We start from the raw sequence: 18,958 nt of genomic DNA, 5'->3' as shown, positions 1-18,958 counted from the left end.
GAAGTAAATGTTAAAACCAAAAATGAGGCTTGACATGTCAAATTATAAAGCCAGAAAGATTATAGAAAATACAGAAGGGAACTGAAAAAATATAGAAGGCAAAGAAAGGTTACCAAAAAAGATGAGCAGGCAATGTTAAAAAATGTTAGCAGTTAGCCAAGGAAAACGTTGGGCCATTAAGGACCCAAATGGAAATCATGTTGGAGCAAAGGACAGGGATTAAATTAGTACTTTGCATCTATCTTCACAAAGGAAGCAGATTTGTGAACGTACTATCCTCTTGTGATGCTAAAAAGCTTGTAGGGAATTGAGAGCTGGGCTAAGGCAGCTGAAAATGCAGACATCAGTCGGTGGTGCAATTAAAATTGGATATGTAATGTGCCAGAATTAGAGCAGTGCAGACATTTCAAAGGCTTGTAGGGATTAAAAAACGGGAAATGTTAAAGTTAACGCACTGTTGCATCAGGACCCATTGCAGGTCACTGAGGTGATGGGTGAATGGAACTTGGTATGAATTAAGATACAGGCAGAATTTTATATAAGCATAAATTTAAGTTGGGTGGAAAATTGGCTGGCTGAAGGAGCATTGGAATAGTCAAGTCTAGAGTTAGTAAAGGCAATGGATGAGAACTTCAACAGATAAATTGAGACATGGCCAGAGTTAGGTGTTACGGAGATGAAAATAGCCTTGGTATGTGAAGATGTGGTGAGGAGCTCATTTTGGTGACAAACACATTTAGATTACAGATGGTCTGGCTCAGCTTTGGACAAGGCAACTGAGTTTGTGGTGGGTACCAAAGCCAACAGCTTCAGTCTTCCCAATTTTTAATTAGAAATTTTTGCTCATCCAATACTGGATTTGAATAAGCAGTGTGACACATTGGAGATAGTGGAGGGGTGAAGAGAAGAGATAAAGCCAAGCATTGCTGGCGTATATATGGAACCTGACATTGAGTTTTTGGATGATGTTGCAAGGTGGCAGTACGCAGATGAAAAATAAAAGACGGCCAAGGATAGATCCTTGGGAGACTCTAGGGCCTGAATTTCATGCTTGGCATACGCGTGAAGTGAGCAGGCCTGGAAATGGATATAGAATCCGCTCCCGGGTGAGATTGTGTTCTTAACACGATTTCATACTGGGTGGCCAATTAAGGCCCACCAGTGTGAATTGCGTCATTCAGTGGCCTGACAGTGCAGGCGGGGGTGGGAACAAGTCAGGCGCTGGGTCCAAAGGTATTCAGGATCTTGGTAACTTCAATTAAACTTCCAGTGGAAAAGCAGATAGGTCTGACAACATGGAAACGAATTTGGTGTTAATACTGCAGCTTTTCAGCTATGGACTGAAGTGTGGTCACTGCTGTAGTGTGGAGAATGTGCCAGTCAGCCAATTTGTGCACAGCAAGCTCCCATAGACAGCAATATTGGATCTCTTACATCCATCTGAGAGGGTAGATGTCTCAGATTAACATCTCACCTAAATGCAGGTACCACAGACAGTGCAGCACTCTCTCAGGACTGCAAGCCCACGTGCTCAACTCTGGAGGGGGACTTGAACCCATAACCTACTGAACTTCAGAGAGCAGAGTGCTCCAACATGGTAGACACCCATGCCATCAAGATGCATCTGGTCTACCTGTTATCACAGCAGTTCTGGACTGCCTGGCTGAGATGCTACAGCTAAGGCTATTGGCTGTGGTAAGAAGCAAAATGTGGGAAGGGATGCTGCAAATGAAATGTGTTCCCTTTTGTAGGGGAATCCTTTTTAAAAACATGTTTTTAATTATGCAGTGATATGGTCATATTCCACATATCTACTGCTGGGTCAGTTGGGTCACCTCCGATGACAAAACTGCAGTATCTACATTAGGTCATAATGAAGGCTTGGGTCATGGGGAGTCCCGATGTTCAGAGAGCCCCTACCCTCAAACTCAACACTCCCCCACCCCCGCAATATAATTACAGTGGCAGTATGCTAAATGGCCATGGATTTCCAAGGCCAATATATTTTGTAAATGACAATGTTCCCCATTGTTTGTGTAGATTGATCTATTTTGTTAGAACTTTGGCACAGATTTATAGGTAAACCAGCTTAGTAAGCTAGGGCAATCCAAAGGAAATCTGGCAAAACTCAAATATGACAGCAGCAAAATCACAAAAGGAAATGAAAATGCTTGTCCTCTGGGGGCCTTTTATCCTGCCCTTGGATGTTAGTTTGATAAAAACGTGCTGCCCGTCTGCCCGTGCAACGAGCGCAAAATCCTGCGGGCAACGTAAAATCTTGGTTAATAGGCTTTTCAATGGCCTTAATTGGCCCTTTAATTGTCGGTCGGCACGGCTCAGTCTCCTGCGCATGCCCGCCAGCCTCAATATTGCATGTGCGCGCGATTACATCAGGACATCATTCACGCAATTTTAAGTACTTTCAGGTCGGGCCATGTCCGACCTTGGAAGATAAAATTCAGGGCAAGAAGTAATGATGTTCATTGTTTGAAGTATAATCAATGGCCCGAGATACCAGCTAATCATACTGTTTAATGCAAATGTGTCATGCCTTTTAAAACCTACAAAGCCTCTGGTTTATATAACATACAGAAAAGTACTCCAGGAAGTTACCAGTATCATAATATATGCAGACCCTTAACTGACCATTATTTTTCAACAGTTGAATGAATTCATCCATTGTTTTATCAGTTATACTCAACCTTGAATGGAATAATGTCAACTACATTATCCAAATGTTATTGATCGTTATAAATCGTGAAAAATCCTAAAAAATTAAGAAATTCAGGCATCTCATCCTGGTTCCTTATAACCTGTTTCCTGAAATTTACTGGCTCTGATTGACCTCAGCCACACTCAATTGTCTGGATTTCCAGTGGGAAAGCAGTTAAAAATCACAACCCTCCTCTAGACCTCAGAATAATATTGTGCAATGGCACAGCAGATCATTATTTATATGTAAATATTTTGTTGCTTTGTAAGGTGCAATCAAAATTGCTTGTTACACATCAGTACCAGAGAAGCCCTGAGCTCATGTCACCTGTCCATCCTCTATAAAAATTGCCCATGGCGGAAGCGAGGTTCTGGGAATAAAATGGGGAAACAACTAGACATACACTCATAGGAAATATACAACGGTTACTTTTGGGGGGGGGGGAACACAAATAATTTAAACAGTGACAAAAAAATTCTAAATGCTGGAAATCTGAAATAACATCTGCACATAAACAAAAGAAACAGATTCTGACCAAAAAGTCTGAATGTAAAATCTTACATCAAACTGACTTGTGTAATTGTACTGGAGTGTTTTCCGTTTAAGTTTCATGATGGAAGTGACAGCTTCCTATAATCAAAACAGAAAATACATTTTTTGTTTACTACATCAATGTTCCCATCGAGATCTCTACACTGCTATGTTCAATCACCCAGTGTTTGCTGGTTAATATTCAAACAGGCTTGTCAACTAAACACTATCCCACAGAATTTGTTGAAAGCACAAACTGGTAATAAAATGGTTATCAGTTTTATTAATAAGTATAACACATACGCACGCAAAGATATGCAATATGGTGTATAGTGGATTTATATATCGAATCTGCTTAATTATATCAGATGTGTCAACAGCATGCCCAGGAAATGTGCTTTCTATTTAACAGCTTGCCTGTTTAACTATATTGGAGCACGAGTCTCCAATAGATGGCACACTCACTGGAAATGAAAGACAAGGGACTTTCCTTTCCCTTCTGCGAAACCCACCTGAAACTACCATTATCCAACCCATAAAGCCCCAAGCTGGCTGTTTTCTGTTTGTGTACTTTTGTTTCTTCAACTGTTGGCTTCAACTTTTTTGAGTTTCCTAGGCCTGGATGATTGGAAAGATTAATCCCTTGTTGGTTGAGTTAGACAAATAAAAGGAGCAATATTTACCAATCATTCAGCTGTGGAAAATTAAAAATGCTGCAATCAATATCAGAAGAAATGCCTACTTCACAGGAGGTGAAGAATGTAGTGGTGGAGTTAGAAAATATCATGGAAGCTATGGTACTGAGTCAAGAGCAAAGTGGTGGAGATCACAGAGATGGTGATAATAATTGTGGCAGTCACAGTAATGAAAATCACAAAAAGCGAGCTAAGTCAGTGGGATGGACCATGAAAACATACCAGTGTGGACAGACCAGGCAGTAGAGACCGTCAATAGTGGTGGAGCATCTAGACAAGTAGTGGTGATGCCCTTTTATTTGGGATTAGACACCTACAACTTTTGAAATATAACCCAACAGTTAGCAAGAACTGAATGAATATCAACTCTCAACTGATGTTGAAGTAAATCATCCTGACCAGGAAGATCCCAGGCTTGATACCCTGATTAGGGTTAATTGGCTAATGACCTCAACTGAGGCAGAATTTTGAGGTGCTAAGTCTAACTTTCTACCCAATGTCTCCACTAGAAGTGTCTGGTTAGGTAGACTGTAGCCATTCACTGTCCGAAATAAAAGCACACACAAAATATACTTTAGCGAAAAGTAACATCACCTTAGTATCATTCACTGACTTGAAGGGAAACAGGATAAAAGGAAGATAGAAAAAAACACTCGCGTTTATAAAGTATCTTTCCTGATCTCAGAAGGTCCTAAAGTGCTTTGTGAATGGAGTAGTTTTGAAGTGTAGTCACTACAATAATGTAGGACACAGCAAGCTCCCACAAACAGCAATGTGATCATGACAAACAGAACATCAAAAACATAAATAAGAGTAGTAAACCATACGGCACCTGGAGCCTGTTCCGCCATTCAATATGATCGTGGCTGATCATCTGCCTCAAATCCATTTTTCCAACCACTCCCCATATCTGGATTCCCTGAGACCAAAAATCTGTCTCCAGCCTTAAATATATTCAATAATGGAGAATTCACAACCTTCTGGGGTAAAGAATCCCAAAGATTAGCTTTTAAGAACCTAAGAAATAGGAGCAGTAGGCCTACAACCCTTTAAGTCTACTCCGCCATTCAATAAGATCATGGCTGATCTGATCTTGGCCTCAGTTTCACTTTCCTGCTTTTTTTCCTAAAACCCTGAAGGACTTTTCTTAAGTTCATGAATCGGTCCACCTCAGCCTTGAGTATATTCAATGACTTGGCCTCCACAGCTCTCTGGGGTAGAGAATTCCAAAGATTCAACATCCTCCAAGAAAAGAAATTCTTTCTAATCTCAGTCTCAAATGGGATACCTCTTGTTTTGAAACCATGCCCCTTTGTTCTAGATTCCCTCATGAGGGAAAACATCCTCTCAGCATCTAAACTGCCTGGATTCAAGTAGTCAAGCTCCCTCAGAATCTTATGTTTCAATAAGATCACCTCTCATTCTTCTAGACCCCAATGAGTATGGCTTCAATTTGTTAAACCTTTTCTCATAAGACGACCCTTGATCTCACCAACACCCTGTATAGTTGCAGCAAGACTTCCTACTTTTATACTCCATGCCCTTTGCAATAAAGGCCAACATTCTACTTGCCTTCTTAATTACTAGCTGTACCTGCATACTGACTTTTTGTGCTCCATGTGCAAGAACATCGAGATCTCTCTTTACTGCTACATTCTGTTATCTCTTTCCATTTAAATAGCACTTTTCTATTCTTCCTACCAAAATGGATAACTTCAAATTTGCCCACATTATACTCCATCTACCAAATTTTTACTCACTTGACTTATCTATATCCCTTGACAGAGTCTTGGTACCTTCCTCACAACTTGTTTTCCCACCTATCTGTGCATCATCAGCAAAGTTGCCTACAATACACTCTGTCCTTACATCCAAGATCCAAGACATTTATATAAATTATAGTTGAGGTCCTAGCACTGATTCCAATGGCACGTCACTAGTTACAGTTTGTCAACCTGAAAATGACATATATATCCTGGATCTCCATTTTCTGTTGGTTAGCCAATCCTTTATCAAGACTAATATATTACCTCAACAACATGGACTCTTGTACAGTAACCTTTTATGTGGTACTTTATCAAATACCTTTTGGACAAACAACCAGAAAGAATTTTAATGGCCATTTATAGGTGTAAAAACTGACCTGGCATTTTTAAATACTGTACACTTATTCATTTCATTTACCCATTGGCTAGGATTATAAAGTGCTCAATTACAATTTTTTGTAAAACAGATTTTACAATCTAATTATATAGTTGCAATTCTAATGCATTTCAATTTTTTTCAATTCTAAAATAGAAGTAAGAGCAACCTCTTTCTGATTTACAGATTTTTTTCCAGTTTACCATCTTAATATGTAATTTTATTTAAGCTAAGAGAAGTGTCAATATTAACCGGCATTTTCTTCTGCAAATAAATAATCATGCTACAAACAATAGTTAAAAAAGACATTAAAAACTTCTCATGCTGGTTAAGTGTTTTTTTTAAATCCATTAAAAGAAAAGCAGCAACATTTATAACCACAAAATGAAAAACAAAATCTCTAGTGGTTTTAGTTTTTTGTTTAACAGTAAGAAACAGGGAAAGATTGTGTATGAATGATGCTGTTCTGTGCTACATGGTCAAATTAAACCAATTAGAACCATTTACCAAAAAAAAACTTTTCTAATGCTGTTCAATTCACATGAAAAATTTTCCTGTTCCATTAGAGTTTAGGAATCTTTTGTATGAGAAATTTTCTTCCACAGTAATGTCTTTAGGTTGTTTAATATCAAGGAGTGTTCCATCTCCATTTGGCTTGCTACTCCTTGAAGAGCTATACAAGAGTAAAGCTGCTTTTCCAGTTCTTCTCTTACATCAGAAGGAGCACCATTTAAAAGGTAGTCTTTCAGCAATGTGCAGACTTTGGTCAGGTTTGGCTGATCCAATTCCATGGTGCACTGCTTTTTGCTTTGATGGCATGTTGTCCTACAGTCTGTGCCATAGACACAATCCACATCAGTCTCGCAATGACGGCCTCCAATTAGCTGTTTGAAACTAACTTCTGGTACAACTTTTCTCATATCTATCATTTTTAAATCATGTTTAGCATTGTAGCCAATGTTATTTGCACTCATGTCACACATAAGGAAGTTACCAAATGTTCCATGAAAGATATCCTCAACAAATTCTAAGAGTCCAATTGAGATCTTAGCTTTTCTGGGCCAGGAGGGAGTAAACCACTGATCCATACTACGTCTCAGACCAGAAGGAATGAAGAACTCCAAAACCCAAGGAATAGTGAGTCCATACAGGTAATTGTAATGGACTTTTTCTGTTACATAAAGATCTCCACAGAATCCAAGTAGTTTTGGTGTATGCTCCTTATCCTGCAGAATTACTGTAATCAGAAACTCATTAAGCTGCAGCAATGCCCATGTAGATTTTGCTTCTGCGAGGGAGACATGACCATCTTTATTCCCATCTGCTACGGTGACAACCAACTTGAGTAGCTTTTGAAGGTTTGTCTGATCACCAAGCTTTGCCTGAGGAAAAGACAGTTATATAATTTGTTCTCAAGGTAAAATTTGAGCTAATTTTGAACATGTATACAAAGCTTACCTTTAAAAGATTGTAAACCATTTCTCGAAATTCCTCCAAGGAAGTCCCTTTTGTTGGTTTGTCAAATAACACCATTTCCTTCCTCGGCTCCAGGTTAGAATCCAAATCAAAATGGAAAGGTTCTTCAAGTTTGCATTTTAAGACTACCTGTGATTCATCCCATACTCCCCTGTACACCTTGAAAGTAATAAAATGCCATTTATGAAATAGAAGGGAACAAGTAAAAGCTGTTCAAAGAATATTTCAAAATTAAAAAGTTTCTCAAATTTAAGGTATTTAAGAATGTTGGAAAAACTTTTACAACTTATTTTTCATTCAAAATTATAGGTGGTTTAATTATTGAATATTTAAGCATTGAACTGATAAGAAAACATTGATTATATCATACAATTCTTGATTTCCATTCTTTAAAAATTTTTCAGGCAAAGGGGACACCGCAACTTGTTCTTGACCTCTGTTGCCAATCACTTTAAAATGTGCAGGAACATTGTAGAGGATAGACTTGATCAGATCATAACTTGCGAACTTCCTCAACATAGTCAATATGACTATGTTGAATGACCATCATCTTGTCTTGAAATGTGCAATGTGTAAAGCAATTGTCACTGTTTGCCATATTTTTGATGTATTGAATTTTTATCATGGCATCAAATTACCATTCAGAATACACCTATTCCTCATTTAGCATTCCTAATGTGTTCCTAAAAAAAAATTGGTGTGCTAAACGAAAATCATTTCCCCACAAGAAACAAAACCTATTGGCTGCCATGAAGCTAACTGGCCCAAAAATACTTACTACTCCAACTAACTTACTACTCTTTCTACTTGCCTCTCGCCTCCTGCTTTCCGCCTCCAGCTTGCCACCCTTCTCGTTCCCGCCCCTTCCCTACTTCCTTCCCCCCAACCTCCCCGCTCCCTTCCGCTCGCCGCTACCCTCTCCCAACCTCCAATCCCTCCTGCTCGCCGCATCCTTCTCCTGATCCCCCCATTCCCGGCCATTCGCCACTTCCTTGTCCTGACCTCCTCACTCTCTCCTGCTCATCACTTCCCTCTCCTGACCCCCTCACTGCCTCCCCTTCACCGCTACCCTCTCCTGATACCCTCATTCACTCCTGCTCTCCGCTTACTTCTCCCGATTCCCTCACTCCCTCCCACTTGCTGCTTCCCTCTCCTGACCCCTTAGTAGGAAGCAGGAAGCAGGAAGCAGCAAGGGGGTCGGGACAGGGAGGCCAAGAGGGGCAGGTGGAGAAGTGGCGAGTGGGGCAGTGGAGGAAACATGGGAGTTGGGCAAGGGTATCAGCAAGCAGGAGAGTCCAAGGGAGCTTAGGAGAGGGTAGCAGCGAATTAAATGGTGGTGTGTTTAAATTAACAGACTGAGCTTGCACAATTATCATGTGGTTCTTGGTGCATGCACAGTAACTGCAGTAAAACGAAAATGGAAGCAGTGCTATTTGGTTTATTTTTTTACATTATTTACAAGCCGTGCAAAAATGAAAACGTACTATTTGAGTGTGCTTTAAATGGGGGACACCTGTACCAACAAAAGTTAACAAGTTATTGTACAAACTTTAGTCCTTGCCATATTTTTAACTTTCCTGAAAAAAATTCAAATGCTGGTCTCAAAAAAAAAGAAAAACTGCCAAATCAACACGAAGCAAGAACGTACTGGTGGACCATGAGAAAACAACAAAAGAGAAATGAGGGGAGCTTATACGAACCTGGATATCATTTACTACATGTCCACGGACTCCGCAGAGAGCCAAGTGGGTTTAAAAAGCAGAAGTCTATAATCAAATGTCATTAAACAAATCAAAAATGTGAGGCTGCAAAACAGGGTGGGCATTAAGTACTGAATCAACGAAAAGAAAAAAATCCCCAACAGAAAGCAAAGAAAACAGGAGCTCTGAATTAGAAACAAAAAAATGTCACAGGTTGATCAATATTTTTAACGTGGAGAGATATGAAAAGAGATTGCATTGGTCACAGGTTTACACCTGTGAAGTACCCAGTCTCAACCATTTACTCATGCATGAATGAATATACAAGTCTGACAGATTTTCTGTCCATTCTCTTGGAGAAGAGTAGTGGAAAGTCGCGAAAGAGAACAAGTGTTTTAAAAACACTGCTTTCTGAAAAATCCCTTTCCTCTACATAGCTCTGATTCTTGATTCTCTTCAATCTGCAAACTTCTGAGAGCTTCAATCTCTCAACATCCAACTCACACCTCTGTTCAGACAGAGGAATTGAGCTAGAAGGCCACCAGATGGCACACTTCCAACCCTGATATCTCAGTACAAGAAGTCTCTGTTTAATGTCGCCTCATTAAATTTTTTTTCATCAACATTGGCAAATTATCGGGGCCCGTAATTTGGTTTAGCATCACGAGATTCATTTTAACGTGATTTCCTGCTGTTCTGATGTAGAGGCACGTGACCCTGTCGATGCCATTTTGGACCTGCCTCTCACTGACCCTGATCTCCAGCCTGCAGCCTCTTGCCTCCTTGACTTGCCTTCTCACTGCTTCTCTCGCCTGAATCTGCGCTCCTGTTCAAGACTGAGATCCAATTTGAAGCCAGAGCTCCAGGGTTGTGAAAGTCCAGGTCAAGATGTTGCAGAGGCACCCATAATCATCCATGTATATTTTTTAAAAATGACAATCGAAGCTGCTCCTCCTGCCTTGTCGCCTCTGTCCAAAGCCCTTGCTCATAGAGAGGGTTCAGGAAAGGGAAGCAGTGAGCCAGAGCATTAAAAAAAAACATTGATTATGACAACCCTGGCTTAGCACTTGTGCATGATCGGAACCTAGACTTTCACAAACCCAGAGCTCCAGCTTTGGATTGGATCTGGGTCTTGAACAGGAATGCAGGTTCAGGAGAGGGAAACAGTGAGAGGGAGGGTCGGGGAGTGGGAGAGTCCGAAGTGACCAAGAGGGTCAGGGAGTGGGAGGTTTGGGAAGCAGGGTCGGTTGCAAGCAGGAAGCACTTTAAGTGCAAAATTATGTTTTTCTTTTATATCTTTAAATTTATATTAATATAAAAGTTGTTTAATTTACAAATATAATTTAATAAATGTAAAGTATTTCAACTTACAGGGTATAATTTTTCAATGTATATTTTCTGATGAGGAATATCCTACAGAACCTAACTACAGCTTTTGCATTGGTTTTAATGGGAAAGTGTGATTTGCTTAAAGACGTTTCACTTAGAGTCATGATTTTCAGGAATGCAACTACAGCTTAAAGTGAGGACTTACTGTATGGTCTAACAAGGCAGCAGCTGTGTTGTGTGGTGAAGTAGTTTCGCCAACACAGACACAATCTTCAACCAACTGGCCTTTGGTTATCGGGTGATAGAAGAGAAAAGTGTGGATTATAATGTAGGTAAAGATTACGTTTCTAGATAATAATTATTCAAAGATCTGATCTCCTTGAATAACTTGTAAGTCCAAAATAGTATGAACAGAAAGGGAAAACAATATTGACAATTGGTTTAAGTTTGTAAACAAACACAGGAATTAAAAAGGACAGTTTTAATGGCAGATTAACAAGGTGTAAATATTTCATTTTGATTACATCCAAATTCCATATCTTAGAGTTGTCAAGTTGGTGTTTGTGCAATACTGTACAAGTAATCATTAGCAGTTGAAAGTTCAAGTTCAATAGGTGCAATCATGCATGACCATGATAGTTGAAAAGTTATAGCAAAAGTACTGGATTTTTAAAATTTAATTTTGTTGCATATGTAAACTGCTGTCAGCAATGTATATATCAGTAAAGAAAGAGACAGACCAGAAAGTATAAAAACAACTTCATGCAGGACAATTCTTCACAACCAGAGTGAAAAAGAAACCACCACCCTCCACAAAACACTATAAGTAGCAATGCAGCTTGTTAGTATCTAATAGGCTCTGTTGATGGATGTTAAATACTAGTAGTTTAAGGTAATAATGTGAACAGGTGTTGGGTATGGATTAATTAAACTCAGATCTGTATATCACAGAATTGTTACAATGCAAAAGTAGGCCATTCGGCCCATCATGTCTGCACCAGCTCTCCAAATGAGCACTATGATTTAGTGTCATTCTCTTGCTTTTTCCCCGTAACCCCGCACATTGTTTCTACTTAAATAATCAAATAATGCCCTCGTGAATGACTTGATTGAACCTGCCTCCACCACACTTCCAGGCAGTGCATTCCAGACTTGAACCATTCGCTGTGAGAAAAAACTTTTTTCTCACATCACATTTGCTTCTTTTGCAAATCATTTTAAATCTGTGCCTTCTTGTTTTCGATTCTTTTATGGGCAGGAACAGTTTTTGCCTTATCTACTCTATCCAGCCCCTCGTGATTTTTGAACCAAATCTACTAAATCTCTTCTTTGCCTTCTCCTCTCCAAGGAGAACAGTCCCAACCTCTCCAATCTATCTTCATGTCTCAAGTTTCTCATCCCTGGAACCATTCTTGTAAACCTCTTCTCCACTCTCTCCAATCCATTCACATCCTTCCTATAGTGTGGCGCTCAGAACTGTACACAATACTCCAGCTGAGATTAGTTTATCATAACCTCCTTGGTCTTGTACTCTATGCCCTTATTAATAAAGCCGAACATACTATATGTTTTATTAACTGCTCTCTCCACCTGTCCTGCCACCTTCAATGATCTATGCGCATATACACCCAGGTCCCTCTACTCCTGCACACCCTTAAGAATTGTACCCTTTACTTTATATTGCCTCTCCTTGTTCTTCCTACCAAAATGCATCACCTTACACTTCTCCGCATTGAACTTCATCTGCCACCTATCTGCCCACTCCACCAACTTTTCTATGTCCTTTTGAAGTTCTATACTGTCCTCCTCAGTTTACAATGTTTCCAAGGTTCATATTATCCACAAGCTTTGAAATTGTCCCCTGCACACCAAAATCAAGATCATTAATATATATCACCTGATCGAGGTGTACAAGATTATGAGGGGCATGGACAGGATGGATAGGGAGCAGCTGTTCCCCTTAGTTGAAGGGTCAGTCACAAGAGGGTATAAGTTCAAGGTGAGGGGCAGGAGGTTTAGGGGGATGTGAGGAAAAAGTTTTTTACCCAGAGGGTGGTGACGATCTGGAATGCACTGCCTGGGAGGGTGGTGGAGGCGGGTTGCCTCACATCTTTTAAAAAGTACCTGGATGAGCACTTGGCACGTCATAACGTTCAAGGCTATGGGCCAAGTGCTGGTAAATGGGATTAGGTAGGTAGGTCAGGTGTTTTTCACGTGTTGGTGCAGACTCGATGGGCCGAAGGGCCTCTTCTGCACTGTGATTCTGTGATCAGAAAAAACAAGGATCCCAATACCGACCCCTGGGGAACTCCACTACAAACTTTCCTCCAGCCTGAAAAATATCCATTGACCATTATCCTCTGTTTCCTATTGCTCAGCTAATTTTGTATCCACGTTGCTACTGTCCCTTTTATTCCATGAGCCATAACTCTTCTCACAAGTCTGTTGTGTGGCACTGTATCGAATGCCTTTTGTAAGTCCATGTACACCGTATCAATAGCATTACCCTCAACTACCCTCTCCGTTACTTCTTCAAAAAACTCCATCAAGTTAGTTAAACATAATTTCCCCTTCAGAAATCCATGCTGGTTGTTCCTAATCAACCCACTTTTTTCTATGTAACTATTAGTTCTACCGCGAATAATTGTCTCTGGAAGCTTCCCCGCCACTGAAGTTAAGCAGACTGGTTTGTAATTACTGGGCTTGCAACCCTCTTTGAACAAAGACATAACGTTTTCAATTCTCCAGTCCTTTGGCATCTCCCCTGAGTCTAGGGAAGACTGAAAGATTATGGCCAGTGCCCCTGCAATTTCCACTCTTCCTTCAAAATCCTTGGATGTATCGCATCCAGCCCCGGTGCCTTGTCAACTTTTCAACAGTTCAATTTTTAACCCTTCGCATGACAGAGTTCCTTCAGTACCGTGACCTCAGTAGCATCTGCCTTCTTGGTAAAGACAGATGCAAAGTATTTATTTTACATCATATCCATGCCCCTTGCCTCCATGTCTAAATCCTCTTTCTGGTCCCTAATCGGCCCTACTCCTCCTTTTACCATCCTCTAACTACTTGTGTGCTGATAGAAGACTTTAGGATTCCCCTTTATGCTGGCTGCCAGTCTTTTCTCATAATCCCTCTTTGCTTCTCTTATCTGCTTTTTTACCTCCCCTCTGAACCTTCTGTATTCAGCTTGGTTCCCAATTGTGTTTTCTGTCTGACAGCTGTCATAAGCACACTTTTTCATCTTTATCTTACTTTCTATCTCCATTTTCATCCAGGGAGCTCTGGATTTGTTTGCCCTACCTTTCCCTTTTGAGGGAATATACTTCGACTGTGCCCGAACCATTTCTTCTTTGGAGGTAGCCCATTGTACAGCTACAGTTTTTTCTGCCAACCTCTGATTCCAGTCTATCCTGCCCAGCTCTGTTTTTGCCCCATTGAAGTGGGCTCTCCCCCAGTTAATTATTCTTACTCTGGATTGCACATTGTCCTTTTCTACCGTCATCCTAAACCTTATGACACAATGATCACTGTCTCCTAAATGTACCCCATTGACACTTGATCTACTTGGCCCATCTAATTTCTGAGAATCAGGTCCAACAGTGCTTCTTTTCTTGTTAGACTGGACACATATATAAAGAGTCAGCCAGCACTGCGGGGAGATTGTGTAGAGTGGAGAAGTAAGCACTGCAATAAACATACACTACCAAAAGTATTCTAGACAACAAATATCAGTGTTGTCTTCACATGCAGGCTTGGAAATTTGTCTAACACAGCTCACTTGCATGACCTTACTGCTCCAACCATACTATTTTCAATATATTACTTTAAAACATTAGAACATTAAAAAATTAGCACACAGTGTAGACTTTAATGATTTAGAAGACAAAATCCAAGCAATGTTCTTACCTGATTATTAGGTTTATTAGAGAGGCACTTGCCAAAATAGAGTGTACCCTTATCACACAAGCTGCCACATGCTGATCCATCAATAATTCCCTTCTTGTATTTATCACACTAGAAGAGAAATAGCAGAAGAATGTAAAGGTCCTTTCAGAAACATTACTGCACAAAGGACATTCTGACCTTTAAGCATCTTCAAAAGATCTAAACTTTCATGCAATTAATTCTGGACCCTGGGTTTGATAAACAAGCAAATCTGTACTTGCTTTAAAAAAACACTCAAGCGACGTAGGAGCTGCTGGCAAGATCAGGATTAATTGCCTATGCCAATTGAGAAAGCGGTGGTGAACAGTCTTCTTGAAGCACTGCTGTCCGGCGACAAAGATACTCCCACAATAACATTTTGTAGCAGTTTAGTACAACTGTTTGGCTTGCTAGGCTATTTCAGAAGCAGTTAGGAGTCAAACACATTGCTCTGAATCCAAAGTCACATAAATAGGCCAGGCTGGGTAAGGATAGCAGATTTCTTTCCCTAAAAAGGATCAGATAGGTTTTTACAATAGACCAGGACAATGTCATTCTCCCCAGCAAACCCATTCTGTGTATAATTCTTAACACGGCCCTCTCACCATGCTTTTAACCCCATTTTGGGGAAAATTATGTTCTTTCCACTATCTTTCATGAATCAAACAGTACCACTGCTGTCTCTTTAACCCTCATCTTCTTCCATAACAAATATTAAATCCATCTCCTATTAAAGTTGCAACTACCCCCGAATTTACATTTTATTTGGTAATTTCTTCCACATATAGTAACAACACTTCAAAAAGTACTCAATACAGTTCTCACTACATAAATGCAAGTTATTTTCTTATTCACCCACGGATTCCCCCAAGCCTTCGACACACTTCATTGTTCTCTTACTGGCATATTGTACCCTTTCCACGTGCTGTTTAAATATTTCTCACTTCTGCTCTAAGATTAGTATTCTATATACTACATAATGCTTCTTTTCTACTCAAACAATTCCACTGCTTACACTGTTCAGGTGTTCTATAGCTGTTACCAATTAATGATTTATAACCTTTATTGTTACTCAGTTTTGTTCATATTGGTTCATCCTCATCTCCTACTGCTACATCAATCCTTTCCTAATTCATAAAGTCAATATGGGCTCAGTCTGGTCTACTCCTGCATCTACTTCTTACAATGGCACCAAAGAAGGAAATTTGGCCCATTGGGTTAATGCTAGCTCTTTGTAGAGGAATCCAGTCAGACTTATACTCCTGTTCTATCCATGTATCTCTGCAAGTTTATTTCCCTCAAGTAGCTATCCAATTTCCTTTTGAAGTTTCTATTTCCAACACTGTCATCAGCAGCAAGTTCCAGGTCTTTACCACTTGGTGTGTAAAAAAGTTCTTCCTCACACCCCCCTTGCATCTCCTGCCCAAAATCTTAAATCTGTGTCCCTGAGTGCTTGTACAATCAGCTGATGGGAACAGCTTTTCTTCATCCATCTTATCCAAACCTGTCAAAATTACCTTGTACACCTCTATAAAATCTCCCCTCAAACTCTGTTGCTCTAAGTAAAACAAATTTAGCTTCTCCAACCTAACCTTGTAGCTAAAGTTCCTCATGCCTGGATGCATTCTGGTAAATCTCCACCACATCCTCTCAAGAACCTTCACATCCTGTGTGATGACCAGAATTGGACACAATACACTAGTTGTGATCTAACCACAGGGTTTTTTGAAGGTTTAGCTTTTGTACTCAATGCTTCTCTTTATGAAATCAAAGATCCCACATATTTTGCTAATTATGCTATTAATTAGTCCTGCCACTTTCAAAGATCTATGCACATGAAACCTCAGGTCACTTTTCAGAACTATGCTATTAAGTCCAAATTGCTTCTCCCTATCCCTTCTGCAAAATGCATTACTTCACACTTCTCTGTACTAAATTTAATCTGCCACTTGTTTGCCAATTCTACTAGCTAGCTTTTGTCCTGTTATATCATCCTTGCTGTTTGCCATTCCTCTAAGTTTGGTATCATCGACAAATTTTTAAATTTTACTCCATATTTCAATATCCAAGTCATTTAAAAAGCAGTGCAACTAGCATTGAACCGTGGGCAACACTACTGTCTACCATCTTCCAATCTGAAAAACAACCATATACCATTATTCACTGCTTTTTGTCCTTAAAATTTTTTCATCCAAACTGACACAAATCTGCCTTTTCCATGAACCACAATTTTGTTAACCAGCATTTTATGTGGTCCTTTATCAAAGGCTTTCTTAAAATCCATACATTGCATTTCCTTCATCAATCTTCCCTGTTCCTTCATCAAAACAATTCAATTAGGTTAGTCAAGCGTCACCTGCAAGTGCCTATTGATTTTTTTCCCAATGATTGTTTCTAAAGTCTTACACACCACTGATGTTAGACTGACCGACCTGTTATTACTAGGGGAATAATTTTACCCTTGACAAGCGGTCGCGTGCCTGACACGCCCATGAGTGAAATAAAGCGCATTGACGTCAGACGAGTGTCCCGGCGTCAACGCGCACTCGCGATATTTCACTAGGTGGGCGTGCAGTGAAGCTGGAGGCGTGCCCATCAGTTAAGTGGCCAGTTAAGGCCCTTGAGAGACCAATTGTCTCAGAGTTTATGTAGCCCGTGCGATTTTCAGGCCGTCGCATGGGCAAAACGGGCAGGTGGGCAGGCCACAATTTGCAAAACCTCATCCACGGGCAGGATAAGAGGGGTCAGTGGGCTTGACAAGATGAATAGTGAGTAGTTTTGGATATCACTTGCTGCTGCTTGCTTCTGTGAACAGAACGGCTTTATTTTATTTCAGCGCTGCATTTAGAGGCTTCAGTTCAGGATTCAGCGTTGTCTTCCAGGCCCCCGGAGGATTCACACCGCGTGGGGCCTTCCAGGTATAGGACAGCCTTCCCTTACCCTGGTAATGCGGATTGTGGTCTCTGCTGGAGGAAGAAGGGGGAGGAGGCCAGGTGTCCCTGTTCAGCTTCCAGGGGAGCGACCAGTGGGAGGAGAGGCACAGGCACAAGGGGCCAATATTATGACACAGCTGTTGGTAAAGCTGAGTTATTTAAACTGATATAGTCCACTTGGTGTGACAAAAGCTGTTATCTCCGACAATGGTACCTGCCAATATCCTTTTAGTAAGTTAATCTTTTTGATTAATTTTGACTGCATTGAGAAAGTGGGACAATTTTTCAACTGTGGTATGGGATATGAATCCACTTTTGTCACCGCATTCACCTTTTGATAGTCCACACACAGTCTGTGTGTTCCATCCAGTTTCGGTACCAGTACAATGGACAAACTTCAACTGCTGCAGCTAGACTCAATGATGTCATTTTGAAGCATGAAATCAATTTCTTTTTGTACTTGTGATAACTTTGCCAGATTTAACAAGGATGTTGCCTTACTGAAGCTGAAATTTGTACTGAGATATCATGTAAAGCTAAATGTGTCTTTCCCAACTTATTTCCACATATAGGTTTGTGTGACTGCAATAGCTTTTCCAAATCATTTTGACACTTGTTTGGAAGGTAACTCAATATTTCGTTTGAATTTTCAAGCACCCCCTCATTATCCAATTTGATTAGAGGAAAATCAATTCCAGAATCCTGTACTTCTACCTCTCTCTCATCTTCCCCCATCACTAATATCTCTTTTTGTTCCTCTTCCCTGTCAAAGTACTTTTTAAGCATATTTACATGACACACCCTTTATTTCTTTCTTCTACCTGGAGTATTTATTAAATAATTTACTTCACTCAATTTCTTTTCAATCCTGTAAGGCCCACTAAAACTTGCATTTATTGAATCACTTAGTACTGGTAACAAAACTAGTACTTTCTCTCCAGAAACAAAGAAATGCAAGTTTTAGCTTTCTTATCTGCTTTCACTTTCATCACTTGCTCTGATACCTTTAAATGTTCCCTAGCCAAGTCACATGCTCTGTTCAATCTTTCCCTGAAATTTAATCCGTAATCAGAAGAATAGTTTCTGAATTTTGACCCATCAATTTCTCATGAATAAATTTCAGTGGTCCCCTTACCTCATGACCATAAACTAGTTCAAAAGGGTTAAAACCAGTTGATGCATTAGAAGCTAATAGCAAATAACAAAAATGGAATTCCTGTATCCCAATCCTGTGCATTATCCTGACAGTATGCTCTCATCATAGTTTTTAAAGTTTGATGCCATCTTTCCAAAGCTCCTTGAGACTCCGGATGATAAGTTGTTGACTTAAGCTATTTTATTCCCAAACTGTTCATTACTTCCTTAAACAGTTGCGGCATGAAATTTAACGCCTGATTTGAATGTACTTCTTTAGGTAAACCATATCTTTAAAAAATTTAATTAACTCTCCCACAATCTTCTTAGTTGTAATATTTCTTAAAGGTATCGCTTCAGGAAACCTGGTAGACACATCCA

The 18,958-nt window shown here is 40.0% G+C and overlaps 1 protein-coding gene across 1 annotated transcript in view; it reads right to left on the bottom strand.

Moving 5' to 3' along the window:
- Positions 1-6,325: 6,325 nt before the first annotated feature.
- The window catches only part of LOC121289410 (divergent protein kinase domain 1A-like), a 55,397-nt gene continuing 42,764 nt past the window's right edge, over positions 6,326-18,958 (bottom strand). Inside the window, exons 3-5 of the mRNA XM_041208866.1 lie at positions 14,493-14,600; positions 7,540-7,716; positions 6,326-7,463 (exon numbers count right to left, since the gene is read on the bottom strand). Of these exons, the coding sequence (XP_041064800.1) occupies positions 6,651-7,463; positions 7,540-7,716; positions 14,493-14,600 (1,098 nt within the window). The 3' untranslated portion in view covers positions 6,326-6,650. The remainder of the gene's footprint in view (positions 7,464-7,539; positions 7,717-14,492; positions 14,601-18,958) is intronic.

The sequence above is a fragment of the Carcharodon carcharias genome, chromosome 16, assembly GCF_017639515.1.
Source record: "Carcharodon carcharias isolate sCarCar2 chromosome 16, sCarCar2.pri, whole genome shotgun sequence".
NCBI classification, from domain to species: Eukaryota; Metazoa; Chordata; class Chondrichthyes; order Lamniformes; family Lamnidae; genus Carcharodon; species Carcharodon carcharias.
Note: the sequence above shows the minus strand (reverse complement) of the source record. Positions and strands in the feature narration are given on the sequence as shown.